The sequence below is a fragment of the Buteo buteo genome, chromosome 17, assembly GCF_964188355.1.
Source record: "Buteo buteo chromosome 17, bButBut1.hap1.1, whole genome shotgun sequence".
Taxonomy (NCBI): domain Eukaryota; kingdom Metazoa; phylum Chordata; class Aves; order Accipitriformes; family Accipitridae; genus Buteo; species Buteo buteo.
In genome coordinates, this window is record NC_134187.1 from 340626 (window position 1) to 355487 (window position 14862).

General features: G+C 65.0%; 1 protein-coding gene and 1 non-coding gene across 4 annotated transcripts; both read right to left on the reverse strand.

Annotated features, from left to right (window-relative positions):
• Positions 1-1185: 1185 nt before the first annotated feature.
• On the reverse strand, positions 1186-14735 carry GTF3C2 (general transcription factor IIIC subunit 2). 3 transcript variants are annotated; one of them, XM_075048798.1, is made up of 18 exons: positions 13068-14735; positions 12267-12648; positions 11060-11360; positions 10411-10505; positions 10021-10098; positions 8939-9037; positions 8531-8641; positions 8047-8158; positions 7781-7898; positions 5735-5766; positions 5371-5500; positions 4632-4776; positions 4190-4351; positions 3598-3685; positions 3115-3243; positions 2569-2700; positions 1701-1808; positions 1186-1525 (listed from the first exon to the last, which is right to left on the reverse strand). In XM_075048798.1, the coding sequence occupies exons 1-18, from the start codon at positions 13189-13191 to the stop codon at positions 1319-1321; spliced, it is 2553 nt and encodes an 850-aa protein (XP_074904899.1). In that variant the 5' UTR covers positions 13192-14735; the 3' UTR covers positions 1186-1318. The 3 variants fall into 3 exon arrangements, 2 of the variants coding, with proteins under 2 accessions (XP_074904899.1, XP_074904898.1); XM_075048797.1 differs by having other exon boundaries at positions 8414-8641; positions 13068-14734; XR_012653275.1 differs by having other exon boundaries at positions 1407-1525; positions 1625-1808; positions 8414-8641.
• LOC142041285 (U1 spliceosomal RNA) lies at positions 13790-13953 on the reverse strand. The gene has a single exon (XR_012653405.1). It is a non-coding gene; the product is annotated as a U1 spliceosomal RNA (small nuclear RNA).
• Positions 14736-14862: the final 127 nt, after the last annotated feature.

Consider the following 14862-nt stretch of genomic DNA (forward strand, 5'->3'; position numbering starts at 1 on the left):
TGGGGTGGTCCCGGTGGGGGGGGGGACACAGACACACACACACACAGCCTGGCCCCTGCAGCACAGGGACTGCCCCATGAGCCTCCACCCCCAGGTGCCTGGGCCTGCCACAGCCCCAGGCCTGCTGGGACCAGCCCCAAAGGAGGAGGGGGGATCCTGCCCCACACACGTCCCCCCACGGAGCCCTGTTGTCCCCTGCAGGAGAGGGGACAGGAGGGAGCCTCTGCAGCTGCTCAAGGGCGCAGGGAAGGGAGGAGAGGAGCCCAGACCCAGCCTTGGCCCCAGACGCCCCCGTTCCCCCATGGCCATGGGGGCTGCCCCACAGCCCCCACGGCCATGGGCTTGCTGCTGCCCGGGCTGCAGGGGGGCCCGTGGGAGCTGCTGCTGCTGCACCCACCCGGGAGCAGGGAGACAGAGCGGCCAGAGCCCAGAGCTCAGCCCTGAGTGCCGGCTTCCCTGGCTTTGCTCCCTGCTGCCCGGCCCAGGCCCGGGCCAGATCCTGCCGTGCTTTGGCCTGATCCATTCCCACCCTCGTGAGTCCGTGTCTGTTGCACCCATGGAGTGTGTGTCTGTCCACGTCTTTGTGCAAGGAGTCCAGCGGGCAGTGCCAGAGCCTGCAGCCGCCAATAAACTTGTTGGAGAGCAGCAGCAGCGGTGCCGGCAGCCAGGAGGGGAGTGGGGAGGGGGGACGGCCCCGTCCCCCTGTGAGGGGCAGAGTGCGGCCAGAGCTGGGCCCCAGGGCAGCACCGAGATGGTGACCCCAGGCACCGGCGCCTGTGGACCCGCGCCAGCACCACAACCAGCCTTTACAAAACAAACCACATTTACTGCACAGCTGAACACAGGCTCAATGTGAGCAACTTCAGAGCTCCTGGCACCCCTGCCAGCCCCATCTGCCCTGCCCAGGACAAGGCTGACCCCCACAGCGCCCCTGCCTGCACCTGCACGGGGAGGGGGCAGCCGGCAACGCGGGGCGGGAGGCAAGAGCAAGCACAGCCCCACACAGGTGGGGGCCTACGGGTGCTTCCCCAGCGTCAGGCCCCAAGACCCACAGCTCAACCCAGGGACACGCACCGGTCCCACTGCCCCCCACCCCCGCACCAGCTCAGACCAAACAGCGCAAAAAGATCCTTCTGGGCCCGGAGCACGATCCCAGGTGAACAGCCAGGAGCAGCCGTCCCGCCCCTGAGGTAGGGGCCCAGAGGGTAAGAAGCACCTTGAGGGGGCACACAGCCCCGCCGGACAGCACAGCCTGCCCCCAGCCCAAGCTCCTGCCCGGGGCGAGCACGTCTGGCAGCAGCACGAGGGATCCACCACGCTACTCTGCCAGCAGCAGGGACGGCTCGGCGGGGCTGGGGCTGCCGGGCTCGTCCCCATAAAGGTTGCTGAAGCGGGCACGACACTCCGGCAGCAGCTGGCGGCCCACGCCGGAGGCCAGTCCCACCAGGCAGTGCGCCCGAACGATGCCTGCCTGCCCACCCGAGACCAGCCAGCCGTGCGAGTCCAGGTTGGGGCTGAAGCGCACCTGTGGGAGGAGAAGGGGGTCAGGAGGGGAGGGGGCCAAGGCACTGGGACCCCAGCACCCAGGAAGCAGCGTGGGTAGCGGGGCAGAGGCAGACCCTACCTGCAGCAGCCGCGGCCTCCTGCCTGCACCCTCCTGGGCTGCGCGCGGGGCTGCGGGCTCAGCACAGCCCTCTCACCTTGTGCAGGGACTCCAGCTGCAGGCGGTCGAGGCTCAGCTCTGCCTTCACCTCCTGCGTGTGCATCCTGCGCATGGGCTCCCGGCTGGGGAAGTTCTTAAAGCTGCGCTGTGAAGCGGTGGCACTGCGGTGGGCTGCGTGCCCGGGGCAGGAGCGCTGCATTCACAGCGGCCCTGACGGCACCAGGATCACAGCAGGGGCAGGTGCTGCTTGGCCAGGGGACACAGGTCGCCCGCAGGGTCACCCGCCAAACAGCCATGGCAAAGGGCAGCAGGAGCCAAACCCCAGGGAGGGCCTGGGTAGGGCAGCCAGAGCGCGGCAGACCCCAACCCACCTCCCTGGTGCCTCCCCAGCAGCTCTGACCCACAGACTCGCTCCCTCTCTCTAGGGGAGAAGCATGGCACTGGTGCCGCACGCCAACACCTCCAAACACAGCCCGGCACACCAGGCCGCAGGGGCCCAGGCAGGCTGTGACCCCCCAGGCTGCCTCCCAGGGCTGGGCACTCCAGACTGCTGCCACAGCCAGGACACCGAGCACGCTGCTCTGCCCGGGGCTGATGCCCACAGCCATGCCCCCCACCACCCTGTGCCCAGGGAACCAGGGGCTCCCTGCCTGGGGGACCCCGGCCCAGGCTGGCAAGGCAGCCAGGCCCAGGCTTCACGGAGGCCGGGCAGCCCATCCCCGTGCTCTCAGGACAGCCAGCCTGGACTCCACCGGAGGTGAGGGGCTGCCACGTCAGAGCAGCATCTCCTTGTCCTGCAGCTCCCACTGCCCAGCCACAACACCAGAGGCCCCAGCCCTGCTCCCATGGGTCCCACTCACGGTCAGGACCACCCAGCCCCAGGCCTGCCCGCCGTCCTCTCCTACCAGGTCTGTGTCCCGGAATCGGATGTAGCTCTTGGTCACCATCTCGCTGTAGAGCCTGGTCTTCGGCAGCACCTGCTCACCGCCCTCCGACCCAGCAGGGCTGCAGGGCAGCAGGTCGGCTTTGTAGACCGGCTGTGGGCAAGATGGGGCTCAGAGCAGTGCAGGGGGTCCATCTGCTCCTCTGCAGACAGGGCCCACCAGGGACTGAGTGGGGCTGGGGGCAGGGGAGAGGAAGGAGGTGCTACCATAAGGGCAGGGGACAAAAAGGGCCAGGCGTGCCCCATGTATAAGCCTAACCCCAAAGGTCCCATGCCCACAGCCGAGGCTGCTGCCACTGCCCTTCCCCACCACGCAGCCCCTGGCCGGGCGGGAAGGGCATGACACATGCACACGCATGACGTGTGCGCACACACACGTGTGTTGGGGGGAGCAGAGGCCCTGAGGCTGGCTCAAGACGCTCTTCCAGCGACCCAGGAACACAACTCCCACCCTCCCCAGCCCCACGCGTGTTGCGGATGGGCCCTGCTGAGCACGACAGCCTCTTACAAATCTGCGGTCTGAGGACCGCTTGACGTTGAGGGGATTGACGGCCAGGTCAGGCAGCACCGCAGCCACCAGCTCGCCGGTGATGTCTCCTGCAGCCACTGTGTTCAGCCAGTCCGAGCCAGATATGCTCTACAGGAACAGACAGCTCTAGGGCGCGGGGTCCCAATGGGCTCCCCACCACCCCCAGCCGGGCTGCAGCACCACAGACCCCAACCCCTGGGCACCACCCTCTGCCCCCCACCCTGGGAGGGCCGGGCTCGGAAGCGCAGCCAGCTTGGACACAGGCAGGGACACCACTTCACATGGCTGCCACGGTCCCTCACCCGAGGGGCAGAGGGTGACCCCAAGAGCCAGGGCCTCACACAGCCAGGTGGCATCACCCCCACCCGCCGCTGTGGGACCCAGCTGGTCCTGGGTTTGGTGCAGGTGCCCACCCCTCTGACATGGCCCCCAGGACAGAACTGCCCTGCACCAGCCTCTTACCCATACAGTCCCCTTGCGAGGGGCCACAAAATAAGCCTTGAAGCCCAAGTACCCGGCATCAATGTAGTGGATCCCACAGAGACCGTAACTGCAACAGAAAGGGAACAGATGAGGACAGAACTCTGCACTGCTGCTCCGAGACTGGGAGAGCCAAGCATCAGCCCACCTCCCCAGAGACCCCAGGACCCAGGCGGATGGAGGGGGGCTGTCCTTGCCCTAGCAGCGTGTCACAGCATCACGAGGCAGCTCAGGGCAGCTCCCGAAGGCTGAGAACACACCAAGACCCCAGAACCCTTCTGCCAACTTGTGTCAGCCTGGCGCCACGCAGGAGCCCCACTGGCCAGCCCAGCTCAGATGCCTCATCCTTCCCCTTGCCCACCTTGCTTGTGCCCCAGGATGATGCGGCTGAGGGGATGGCAACACTGCACAGCTGTGGTGTGACCCAGCATGAGCAGAGTCTGCCCTCACCACGGCACAGCCGCATGCTCCCAGGGAAGGAGAGACCAGAGGGACCCCATGGAGTAAGACCAGACCCCAGCAGTGGGGCTGGCCCTGGGCACAGAGAGGGCACCACAGTGGTCCCAACACTCACGAGGCATAGCAGTTGTCCTGGGCCACAGTGACCCCATTGTAAGGCAGCAGCCAGGCCACCTCTGTGCTGAGGAACCGCTTGATGCTGTTGATGGGCTCGTACAGCCGCCGCAGGTCCCAGAACTTGATCTTACGGTCGCTCCCTGCCGTGACCAGGAAGTTGCTGAGAACCAGGAGAAAGGCAGCACTGAGACCCCAGAGCAGAGCCGTGCCCCGTCCCTGCTGCAGGGACAACATGTCCCACAGCACAGCACTGCTCCCACAGGCAGTGGTTCAACCCCCTCTCACCCCGAAAAGCCCAACCCAACCTCTTCGATGCCTCAGAGGGCCAAGTGCCAGCAGCAAGTCCTCTTAAGCCCATCTCAGCAAAGGACCCTCATCTGCAGGAGTGAGCCCGCTCTCCCAGTCAGTGCCTGCACCAGCACCAGTTCCCCAGCCCTCACCTGTCGGCCTTGCACCACTCGATGCTCCGGACCGCGTGGTCGTGGGCTAGAAAGCACCGGAAAGGGTAGAGCTTGAGGGAGCCATCAGGCTGGCGCACACACTGCAGCAGGGACTTGGTGAGCAGGTTCCAGACAGCCACAGTACCTGTGGGAGGAGACCCATCCCCATGAGGAGCTGCCTCAGCAGCTGCCCCGCAACTGTACCAGCAGCGCAGAGGACACCCAGTACTGCAGCGTGGGATCCAAGGCAGCACAGGGCTGGGGGACAGGCAGTGGCACAGGCAGAGGCTGCTGGAGCTGCGAGGTACAGTGGCCAAGCCAGGGCTGGAGCTGGGGCTAAGAGCAGGACAGGATGGCTCGGGTACAGCAAGTCCTGGCAGCACAGCACAGAGCTGTGGATTGCCTGAAGCCAGACACAAAACTACATCCAGCCAAGTCAGCTAGATGTGGATTAAGCCAGAGCCACGTCCTGGAGCCACCAGGTATGTGAGGGTGCCTACAGCCCGCCCATGATAAGCCGTCCCCCTGTCCCAGGGACAGGCAGAGAGGTTCCTGCACAGTGCCTTCCACTTGCTGCTGCTCATGACGATGCTGCCCCTGTACCTCACCCTCAGGGTCCCCCACTCCCTGCCCCAGGCCGAGGCTGAAGGAGCAGAAAGCTCTGTGTGCGTCTCTGCCTGCTGCAGGGCAAGGGCTGCTCCCCAAAGGCTCTGCTGTGGGATGCAGGTGGGGGACTCACCGTCATAAAAACCAGCTGCAAGGTGGTGATGGGGCTTGCATGGCATCCAGGAGAGGCTGAAGCACTGGCCGCACTCGGACGCATTCCCCGCCTGGATAGAGCCCACCTGGAGTGTGGCAATACACTGGACCTGGAGGCCAAAAGACAGACATCAGTCACAGCCCCATGCTGGTGCCATCCACGTCCCAAGAGCTGGGGACACCCAGGTTTGGCAGCATGGCTCTACTGTGCCACCCCAAACACCCTGGGGCTGGCGAGCTCTGCAGGCGTCCTGACTCCTGCCCCAGCTCTCCCACCTGCACCAGCCAGGAGGCTCGCTGGGTGCCAGCCCCGATGGGGGACCACAGTGGTAGAGAACACTGACCTTGCAGATAACGTGCTTGTGGAAGGACCCATCTAGAAGAGAGCAGAGGAGGGTCAGGACAGGCACCAGCTCTCATAGAAGCTCCCTGCGGTAGGAGCCCGGAGCCTGGCTCACTGCTCCCCGCGGCCCTGGCCAGGGCTCCCAGTCCCTGTGTGCCACCCGTCCGGACCAGCGTCCCCACCACAGCCGACAAACGGCAGGCGAGCACACCCAGCAGCAGAAAACAGAGCATAAAGAGCAGCAAATCCAAGATCAGGCAAGTAGCAAGACCTCCAGGAGCTGGACCTTCCTCTGCTGGAGGAAGCGGCACCTCGAAAGGCGCCACAGGCAGAGATGGGACAGGGGTGACACTCCCCCCACACCAGCCATCTTCACCCCACCACGACCAGCTGCCTGCCTTGATAGAAGACGTCTTCACCAAACTCAAGGGGACTCAGTGGCACACAGGGGCCAGACCAGATCATGACCGCCCTGGGCATGAAAGGAGCAGCCGTGCAGGACAGACTGCTCTGCTAGGCAAAGGCAGCCAAGCTGGCCAGGGCAGCCAGTGATGGGGCCTGGAGCAGCCCGGGCAGCCACTCCTGGGGAGGGCAGACTGTGCAGAGACCCCTGTGCCCAAACGGCTCAGGATGAGGTACCCACAGGACACCCCACGCACCAGCTTTGTCCACCAGAGAATCTCCCCCGCCAGTGACACACGACACGAGTGCTGTGGGGCCCCTGTCCCGCACCTCTTGGGCCGTAAGGGCCCCCCAGTCCCCCAGCGCAGGCCTGTCCTCAGGCACAGTGAGCACCAGACAAGCACGTCTGCACCCCAGAGCGTGACAGCCGCAGGCGGAGGCAGTGTTGTACAGAGATACGGAGGAGCCATGCATCTTCTCTGGCACCTCCATGATAGCCAGGACACGGCATGGAGAGCAGCCCTGGGCTCTCTCAGGCAGAAACACCAGGCGTGGGTACCCGGAGCCCCAGAGAGAGCCAGCACAGCCACGCCGACCCAGCAGCTCCCAGCAGGGCCTCAGTGCGCCGCAGTCTGGCACTGATCCTGCGGCTGCAAACCGGCACCCCCAGCCCGGCTGCGAGGCACAAGGACAGTACGTGCAGCTGCAGCCAGGCTGACGCTACGTGACAGGACCCGGCCTGTCCGCAGGAGCTTTGCAGGCTGGGGAAGGATCCGCGCCTGCCGCAAGCTCCCCACGTGGGGGCTGCGGCAGCCAGCGCAAACCACCCGGAGCCGGCACTCCGACAGGGGGGCGGGAAAGGCAGCGCCAGCGGCCAGCGCGGGGCTGGCGCAGGCGTCAGCGCGACGTGCTGATGGGGACCGGCACCCACGCTCGGGTGCGGGGAACCCATTTCCCATTGTCAGCCACGGACGTGCAAGCTGTCGGCCACGGCTGAGCGACCACGAGCAGCACGCACAGGTCATCAATCTCGCGCGGCTCCCAACGGATGAGACTATTACAAGCACCATTAGCCCAGACCGGCCGAGCGCTCAGAGCCCCAGATCCCTGCTGTGATAAACAGCTCGAGCTGGGCTGGAATAAGCAGCTCTGCCACAACAGGACACACTCCCAGTAGCAAGCAGGGAGGTGGGTAAAGGCTCGGGAACACACTACCACAGCTACACTTTGCCCTGCAACCCCATTCCAGTCACAGCAACACTGCTGAGAGCACCCAGCTTCAGGCAGGGCTGCCCAGGAGCCATGTCCCGGCTGGGCTGCCGCAGCATCCCCGAGACTGAACCTGCCTCTGAGTCAGCAGCACCTTGACATCCTCTGACATCAAAAAGCAGCCTCGCTCCTCCCCGCTGTCCCTCTCTCACTACACAAAGCTCCCGGGCAGGGCGATGCTGGCCTGGGCACTGTCCCGCTGCATCTGGCGAGCAGGGTCTGCCCCACGGCAGTGCCCCAGCCCAGCCCCCTTGGCACAGCAGGCCCCCTCGCATGTGGGCAGAGGGGCCCCAGCCCCAGGGCTCGCACACCGCCCACCCCGGCACGGTGGGACGAGGGCCAGGACACCCCTGCCCGGTGGCGCGGCTCTTCCTACCTTTTACCTGGGTTCTCTTGGAGCGCTGCAGGGCCCCGGGGTGCGGGAGGGAGTACAGCACCACCTTGCCATCCGAGAAGGCCACGGCCAGCAAGCCCAGCCGGCTCATCTGCGGGTGCTGCAGAATGACACACAGGCTCAGCCCCAGGGTCACCATCTCCCGCCGGGGAAGGCAGGGCTTTAGTGAGGGCATGGACTTAAGAGCCCCGGGGGAAACAAAGGCGGCCCCCCCAGGGCCTGGGCAGCCCTTCTGGCAGCACACTCACCTTCCTGGCAGTGGTGGGCGGCTCCCAGGCACCGCTGGGGCAGAACTTCATGTCCCAGACGCAGCCATGGTCAGCAGCGACGGCATAGGCCAGCCCGGCTTTGTCGGCAGAGCTGCAGGCACGGGTTGAGCCATGAAGAACGCAAGAGCTGGTGCCCAGCAGCTCCAGCGTACACCAGCAGTGAAGCTAGCTACGAGCACAGCCCCCATGAGGTTCAGGCCATGGCTGGCAGCTCTGGGAGAGGACGAACCTCACCACCCTCTCAGTCATGGAGGGACAAGAGGTAGGGGCCCTGCCCCATCCCTGGGAGCCGGGCAGCCCCCAGCACCTTCCCCGGGGGGGCCGTTCCCCAGGCCAGGCCACTCACCCCTGCTCCTGCTGCAGTGTGCCCAGGCCCCAGAGCTGCAGGAGTGCAGGGCCCCCATGGAGCCCGGCCACACTGTGTGTCTCCTCCATGCTCCCATGGCAGTAGAGGGCCACGTACTGAGAGGCCGCTGAGCCTTCTGGGGATGGGCACCACTCCATCGCCCACACAGGGCCGCCCACGAAGAAGGACACGTCCAGGCGCTCCTCATGGGGCTGCAGCGAGTTGAACCTGCCAGCAGGGAAGCAGGTAAGGGCATAAGGCAAGAGCAGCATCACCGCGGAGCGGGAACACATGAGCCGGGCAGGGCAGCACCCAGCTGGCACAGAGCCCTGGCACAGGGCCGGGCAGCGGTGGGACCCCAGGGCATGCTGCACAGGCTGGCTGCTCAGACCACCGTCACTCCTGCGGCCCTGGGGTGGCCACCCGGCCCCTGGACCTGCCAGGGCCACAGCCCTGGGGGTTACTGCCTGTCCCAGGCACAACACCCATCACCCCAGCAGTGCCCCGGGGCAGCCCGCCACGGACCTGTTTACCCTGTACAAGACACCATCGTCTTCGATGCCCTCCCGCTGGATGGAGAAGAGGGGAGACTTCTCCTCTGCCGGCAGGTACGGGGCAGCTTCGCTGGGGAGGCAGAAGAAAGTGAGAGGACATTTCCCCACCTGCCCCTCATCCAGTCACCTCCCCAGCACAGCACCATGCCCCAGCACCCATCCCAGCCTCTGCACAGCCCAGCATGTCCTGCTGGCGGCTACCCTGATGGCTACTAAGACTCCATGGCCAAATCCATGAGACCCACTGTCCTGGTTTCAGCTGGGATAGAGTTAACTTACTTTCTAGTAGCTGGTATAGTGTTATGTTTCAGATTTAGTATGAGAGGAATGTTGCTAACGCACTGAAGTTTTCAGTTGTTGCTAAGTAGTGTTTATACTAACTCAAGGATTTTTCAGCTTCTCGTGCCCAGCCAGCAAGAAGGCTGGGGGGGGGCACAAGAAGTTGTGAGGGGACACAGCTAGGACAGCTGACCCAAGCTGGCCAAAGGCCTATTCCATACCACATGATGTCATGTCTAGTATATAAACTGTGGGGAGTTGGTCTGGGGGGTATTGCTGCTCAGGAACTAACTGGGCATCCGCCAGCAAGTGGTGAGCAATTGCATTGTGCATCATTTGTTTGGTATATTCTAATCCTTTTACTATTACTGCTATTTGATTATTGTTATTATTATTTTCTTCTTTTCTGCTCTGTTAAACTGTTTTTATCTCAACCTATGAGTTTTACCTTTTTTTTTCTATTCTCTCCCATCCCACCGGCTGTGTGGTGCTTAGTTGCTGGCTGGGGTTAAACCACAACATCCACAAAGCCCACGACAAGAAAGCCCCATCCTTTCTGCTGGGGCCTGACCCCACCAGAGGGGTGTGGGAGTACAGCACCCACCACGCCCTCGCTCTCCCCCAGCCCCGATGGCTGGGACCACCTGCTGTCCCTGCTCCAGCTCACCCCGAACATTGCCAGGACCTGCCCCATCACGCAGCCTGAGTGCAGGCAGTGCCTGTGCTGCGTGTCCCTCCCAGCCCCTCTCCCTTCCTACGCTGCTCCGACAGTACCTTTCAGAGAGACATGTCCACTTGTGTGCCAAAGGAATCCAGTCGGGAAACTCCCACTGCGAGTACTTCTGATCTCGCCTGCAGCAGATGTGCCAGACCTCAGCGACAGCTCCACTTCCCAGCCCGGGCCCTGTCTGCAGCACAGGCAGCCCCCTGCCCCTGCACCCTGCCTGCAGCACAGGCATCCCCACACCGAGGGCTCTCAGCCCCTGCCCTTCCCCGCACCCCCGGCTTGGCCCAGCCACTCCACCGCCCGAACGCCGACACTCCCGATGGCACACGCTCCTTTCTCATCACGCCTGTGATAGCGAGGGTCCCCAGGGCACCAACAGCCACCGCTCCCTGTAGCCCAGCCTGAACCCCCCAGCACCTCCTCAAGCCCCCACTCACAGGCTGCAGGTGAGGCTGGAGCACTTCTCCACTGGGGCCATGATGGAGTTGTGGAAGCCATTGGGAGCGAGGCCTCGGCACTGGGGCTTGGACCTCTGGGCACAAGAGCAGACTCAGAGCAGGGCCCGGCCAAAGGGTCCAGCCCGGCTTGCCCCTGCCTGCCCAAATGTTCCCATGAGCCCCTGGGGGGACCCGCCTGTCCTAAAAGGCACCAATGCAGGACACAAGCACAGAGCTCTCCCCCAGCCCCAGCAGCAGCAGCCACCAAGACCATGTCACGTTTGGCTAAAGATACAAAGTCCCGTCCTGGGGACTTCCACATACTACAGCACAGCCTCCAGGACCCTGCCTTTACCTCCCATCAGCTTCAGCAGCAGCCCAAGACCCCTGCACCCTCTCCCAGGAGTACCTGTCACCCTGTCCCTATCCACCCTCACTCGGAGCTGCCGCTGCCCGCAGTTAAGCCGCAAGAGCTCATGCCCAGATTCACGGCTGATGGGCACTGTGCCATCCCTGACCAAGTACTGCTTCAGGGCTGTCCTGCCCCAAACAGCCGGGGGTGGATACACCACAGGACAGCTCAGACACTTTGTGTTGTTCATGCCGGGCCAAAGGTAAGAAGCGGCCAAGGCAGAGACCTTCCCCTTACCCCTGAAGACGACATCCTCCCACCGTGTCCTCGGACCACCTCCAGCTCTGGCTCTGACACCTCACTGAGTGGCGCGTCACTCCCCTCCTCCTCCTCCGCCTGCAGCAACACCTCCTTTGAGGGCACGAAGTCAGCATCTCGCGCAGGATCATCACTATCTGTTTCCTCCTCCTTTCTTCTCCGGCTCCGACGCTTCTTCTGGATACGCTCAGGGTCTGGCTCCTGGGCACCCTCGGTGGGAGCCGGAGGCTGGTACACAGACGTCAGCTCCTCTGCCAGCTCCTGCAGGTACAGCAAAGCCCTGGGACACCAAAGGCATTGCCCAAGGTGAGCAGAGGGACCGCAGAGGGACCAGGCAGATGCAACCCTCCAGCTCATGGTCTGGGCGAGCAATTTGCTCCAGCCCTGCCCAGCTGGGCTGCAGCAAAGTCCGTCTGGATGCACTGCCAGGCTCCAGGCCAGCCACTCAGACAGCCAGCATCCCCTGCCCCTCCCCAGGGAATGCCAGCCTCCCTGGGTCTCTGACAGCAGGCAGGGGAACGCATCCAGCAGGCAGAGCAGCGTATGGCCCTTTGCCAGCCACGAGGCAGCAAAGCCACAGATCTTCCCACGAGCGCCCTCAGCAAAGGGAGTTCCCGCACTGGGCACCCTGCTGCAGGCGCTGCGCCCTCCCTCTGCGCAGCAGAGCGAGGGAACCGGGGCGCTGCAACCCTGCCAGCTCTGCCCCTGAAAACCCAGGGCTCCTCGCACAGGCACTCAGAGAGCACAGGCACAGCCTGAGCTGCCTTCGGAGGCCCCAGAGCACACGGGCTCCCCCGAGGACTCCCCTTTATGCAGTGCATGGCTCGCACAGCCTGTTCTGCTCCCCACCAGACAAAGCCTCTTCCTGGCTTTGTCAGGAACCAAGGAAACCTCTTCCCCACTGCCGTCAAACACCCGCCACATGCAAGCTCATCTACAGACCCTGCTGTTCCCCACACCCCCACGCTCCTGGGTCAAATCACTCTCCTAAAGTGGGAAAAGATCGCTCCATGGGGAACCAGTCTGTCCCACTGATGTGGGACAAAGTCCTTCAGGAAAGATACCAAGCCCCCCCCCAGGCAAGACACAGGTCTCAAGGAACCACTCTGAGAGCGGTATCTGGCTGTCCTTGCAATCTCCCTGCAGCACTCGCCTCCAGACCCCCGCATCTGCTGCCCCTGCTTACACTTTGGCTGCCCGTCTCTTGGGGCGCCCGCCGGGGGTGGTCTCCAGGCCTTCTGCCGCCTCGCTGCTCCCCAGCATCTTCTGCACACAGATGGGCTCTGGGGTCGGGCACTCCAGGTCCTGAGACAGCTTCAGCAGCAGCATCTCAGTCTTGGACTTCCGCCCGCGCTTCCCAGGTGCCTTCGGGGGCGGCACAGACCCATTCTCAGATGTCCTCGAGGGCTCGCCGCACCCCTCGGTCTCCACAGGGGCTGGGCCATTGGGGTCACTAGGACTGCTCTTTGGTTTTTGGTTCCGGACAGTTTTTTTCTGGGACTTGGTAGCTTCTACTCCCTCCTCAGAGTGGTCCAAAGCGTCCAGATCTCTGAGCGGCGACAGTTCCCCTGCCCAAAATCAACAGCCAGAGTTAGCACGAAAACACAACAGGGCTCTCCCACCACCTCTCGGCACAGCGATCCAGCGGGCTGCCGCCACCCAGCCCCCCGGCCGGGAGGGACGTACGGACACAGGGTCGGACACCTATACCCGGGCAACGTTTCAAACACGCTGACGGGAGCGGCGAGTCCGGCTCAGCTCCAGGCCGAGGCGAGCAAAGCCGGAGGCTCGGAGCAGCGACAGGAAAGCAAGCGGCATCTCCAGCCCCGGCCGCTCCCTCCGCCTGCCCCACGCAGCACGGAGGACCGGGTAATCCCGCCGGGGCACGACGCGGTGCCCCGGGGAGCGACCCCCCGCCCAGCACCGCCGCGATCCCTCCCGCAGCGGCGGGCACGGCCCCGGGGCACCGCCCGTCCCCGGTACGTACGGAGCTCTCCCTCCCGTGCCCGGCTGCGACTCCGGCTGCGCCCGGTGGTCACCGATCCCCGTCCCGAACGACCCCGGCGGCTCCGCTCCCGGCAGCGCGGCCCGCGGGCGGCGCTGGACGCCATCCGGGCGGGATCCCGACGGGCTCCCGGAGCCGCCGCCGCCCCGTTGCGGGCCGCGCCGCCAGCACGGAACCGGAGGCGGAAGTCGCAGCGCGGCGGTGGCGCGGGGGGATGGCGTCACGTCGGTAACGTCATTACCGAAACGTTCCACGCCCTCCCCAGCCACGTGGCTGCGCCCTAACCGCAAGTGGCTCTGCGTCCCGCCGGCACCCCCGGAGGCGCACGGAGACGCGATCGCCTCTCTCCCCGCACAGCCGCACACGTCCACGCGTGAAAAAGAGGTGTCTGGACAGGACAGTGCGGGGTCAGCGGGCGGGAGGCTCCGCCAGACACCCCAAACTGAGGGAACAGCTGGCGTGGGGTAGAACGGGACGGGACGGGGACGTGTGAGGTGATACAGCACAATATGACAGAGCAATGACACCAATTAGGCGTCTCCCCGCGACCGCGAAGAGCAATGAGCACAGGCCCATCTCTTGGAACCAGGACTGGATTGACTGCGGGTACTTAACTCATGAGTAAAACACGCTATGAAAGTAATATTTCCGTTACTTCTTTGTAGTTCGTTGTATCCAGAGTCTATTTTTGGTTACCACAAAACCAGGGGAGAGCGCGAACGCAGTCCCCCACTACCACAAATTATGCAGTCGAGTTTCCCGCATTTGGGGAAATCGCAGGGGTCAGCACACCCGGAGTGCAGGGGATGAGCCTCGCCCTGGGAAAACCACCTGCCTGATCATGGTGTCTCCCCTGCCAGGTAAGTATGCCTGCTCTCCCGCCCGGCAACGCCGCACGCACCACCACCTACTCCCAACACACGGACACACGCGCCCGCACTCCCACGCCACACCCGCGCACACCTCTCACTCTAAACCCCACTTCTGCCCGTCGCGCGGCGCCCACGCAGCTCCTGCGACGCCCGTGGCCGGCGTCTTCTTGTCACGGTGATACGTCCCGCCATCCCGCGCCCTGCCTGATCTGCATGGACACGCCCCGCGTCCCGCAAAGCCCCGCCCCTGGCGGCCCGGAGCGGCTCTGCCGCCGCCGGCGCGATCTGCGTGCCTCCGCTCCCGGCCGCGGGTCGGCTGGCGTCCGTCTGTCCCTGTCCCCGGGCGGCCACCGCGGAGCCGACGCTCCCCACAGGCCTCACAGGCCCCAGCGCCGCTGTCAGGCTCAGCTGCTCCCGCGCTGGCACCGGCTGCGTGTGGCGCAGGCAACATTTGCCTCCTGCAGCTGTCCCGCACCTCCACCGTCACCGTGGCCCAGCACAGGTCACCGAGCGTGGCTCGCGGTGGATGACCCTCTGCCAGCTGGCGTGGCACACCTGCATCGTCCCATCGGGCCCTGGCACTCGTGTGCATCTGGGCTGCTGCAGCGCTCCCTGCCCTGATCCCCGTCCCAGGGGACACCGTCCCTGCTCCAGCCTTTCCCCGGTCTCGGGGTGCCGGGACCCCAAAGCCCGGGATGACGCCTCTGCCACCTCCGGTGTCACCAGGTCCGCCGCGTACAGCACCCTGCCCGCGCTCTCCGGCACCCCTGGCCGCTCGGCTCCCGCGGGGCTTCACCTCGCCCGGCCTGGTCCCCGGGGCCAGGACGCGCCTGTTGTCCCCGGTCACCCTCCCGGCTGCGGCCTCGGCACGCTCCCCGCGGCGCCCGAGCTTCGCCGGTGACCCG

Coding starts and splice junctions, on each gene's coding strand:
- GTF3C2 (XM_075048797.1), bottom strand. CDS start 13,191: ATGGCGTCCAGCGCCGCCCGCGGGCCGCGCTGCCGGGAGCGGAGCCGC. Junction 12,649..13,067: donor GGCACGGGAGGGAGAGCTCC/GTACGTACCGGG, acceptor GATTTTGGGCAG/GGGAACTGTCGCCGCTCAGA. Junction 5,501..5,734: donor ACAAGCACGTTATCTGCAAG/GTCAGTGTTCTC, acceptor TTTGGCCTCCAG/GTCCAGTGTATTGCCACACT.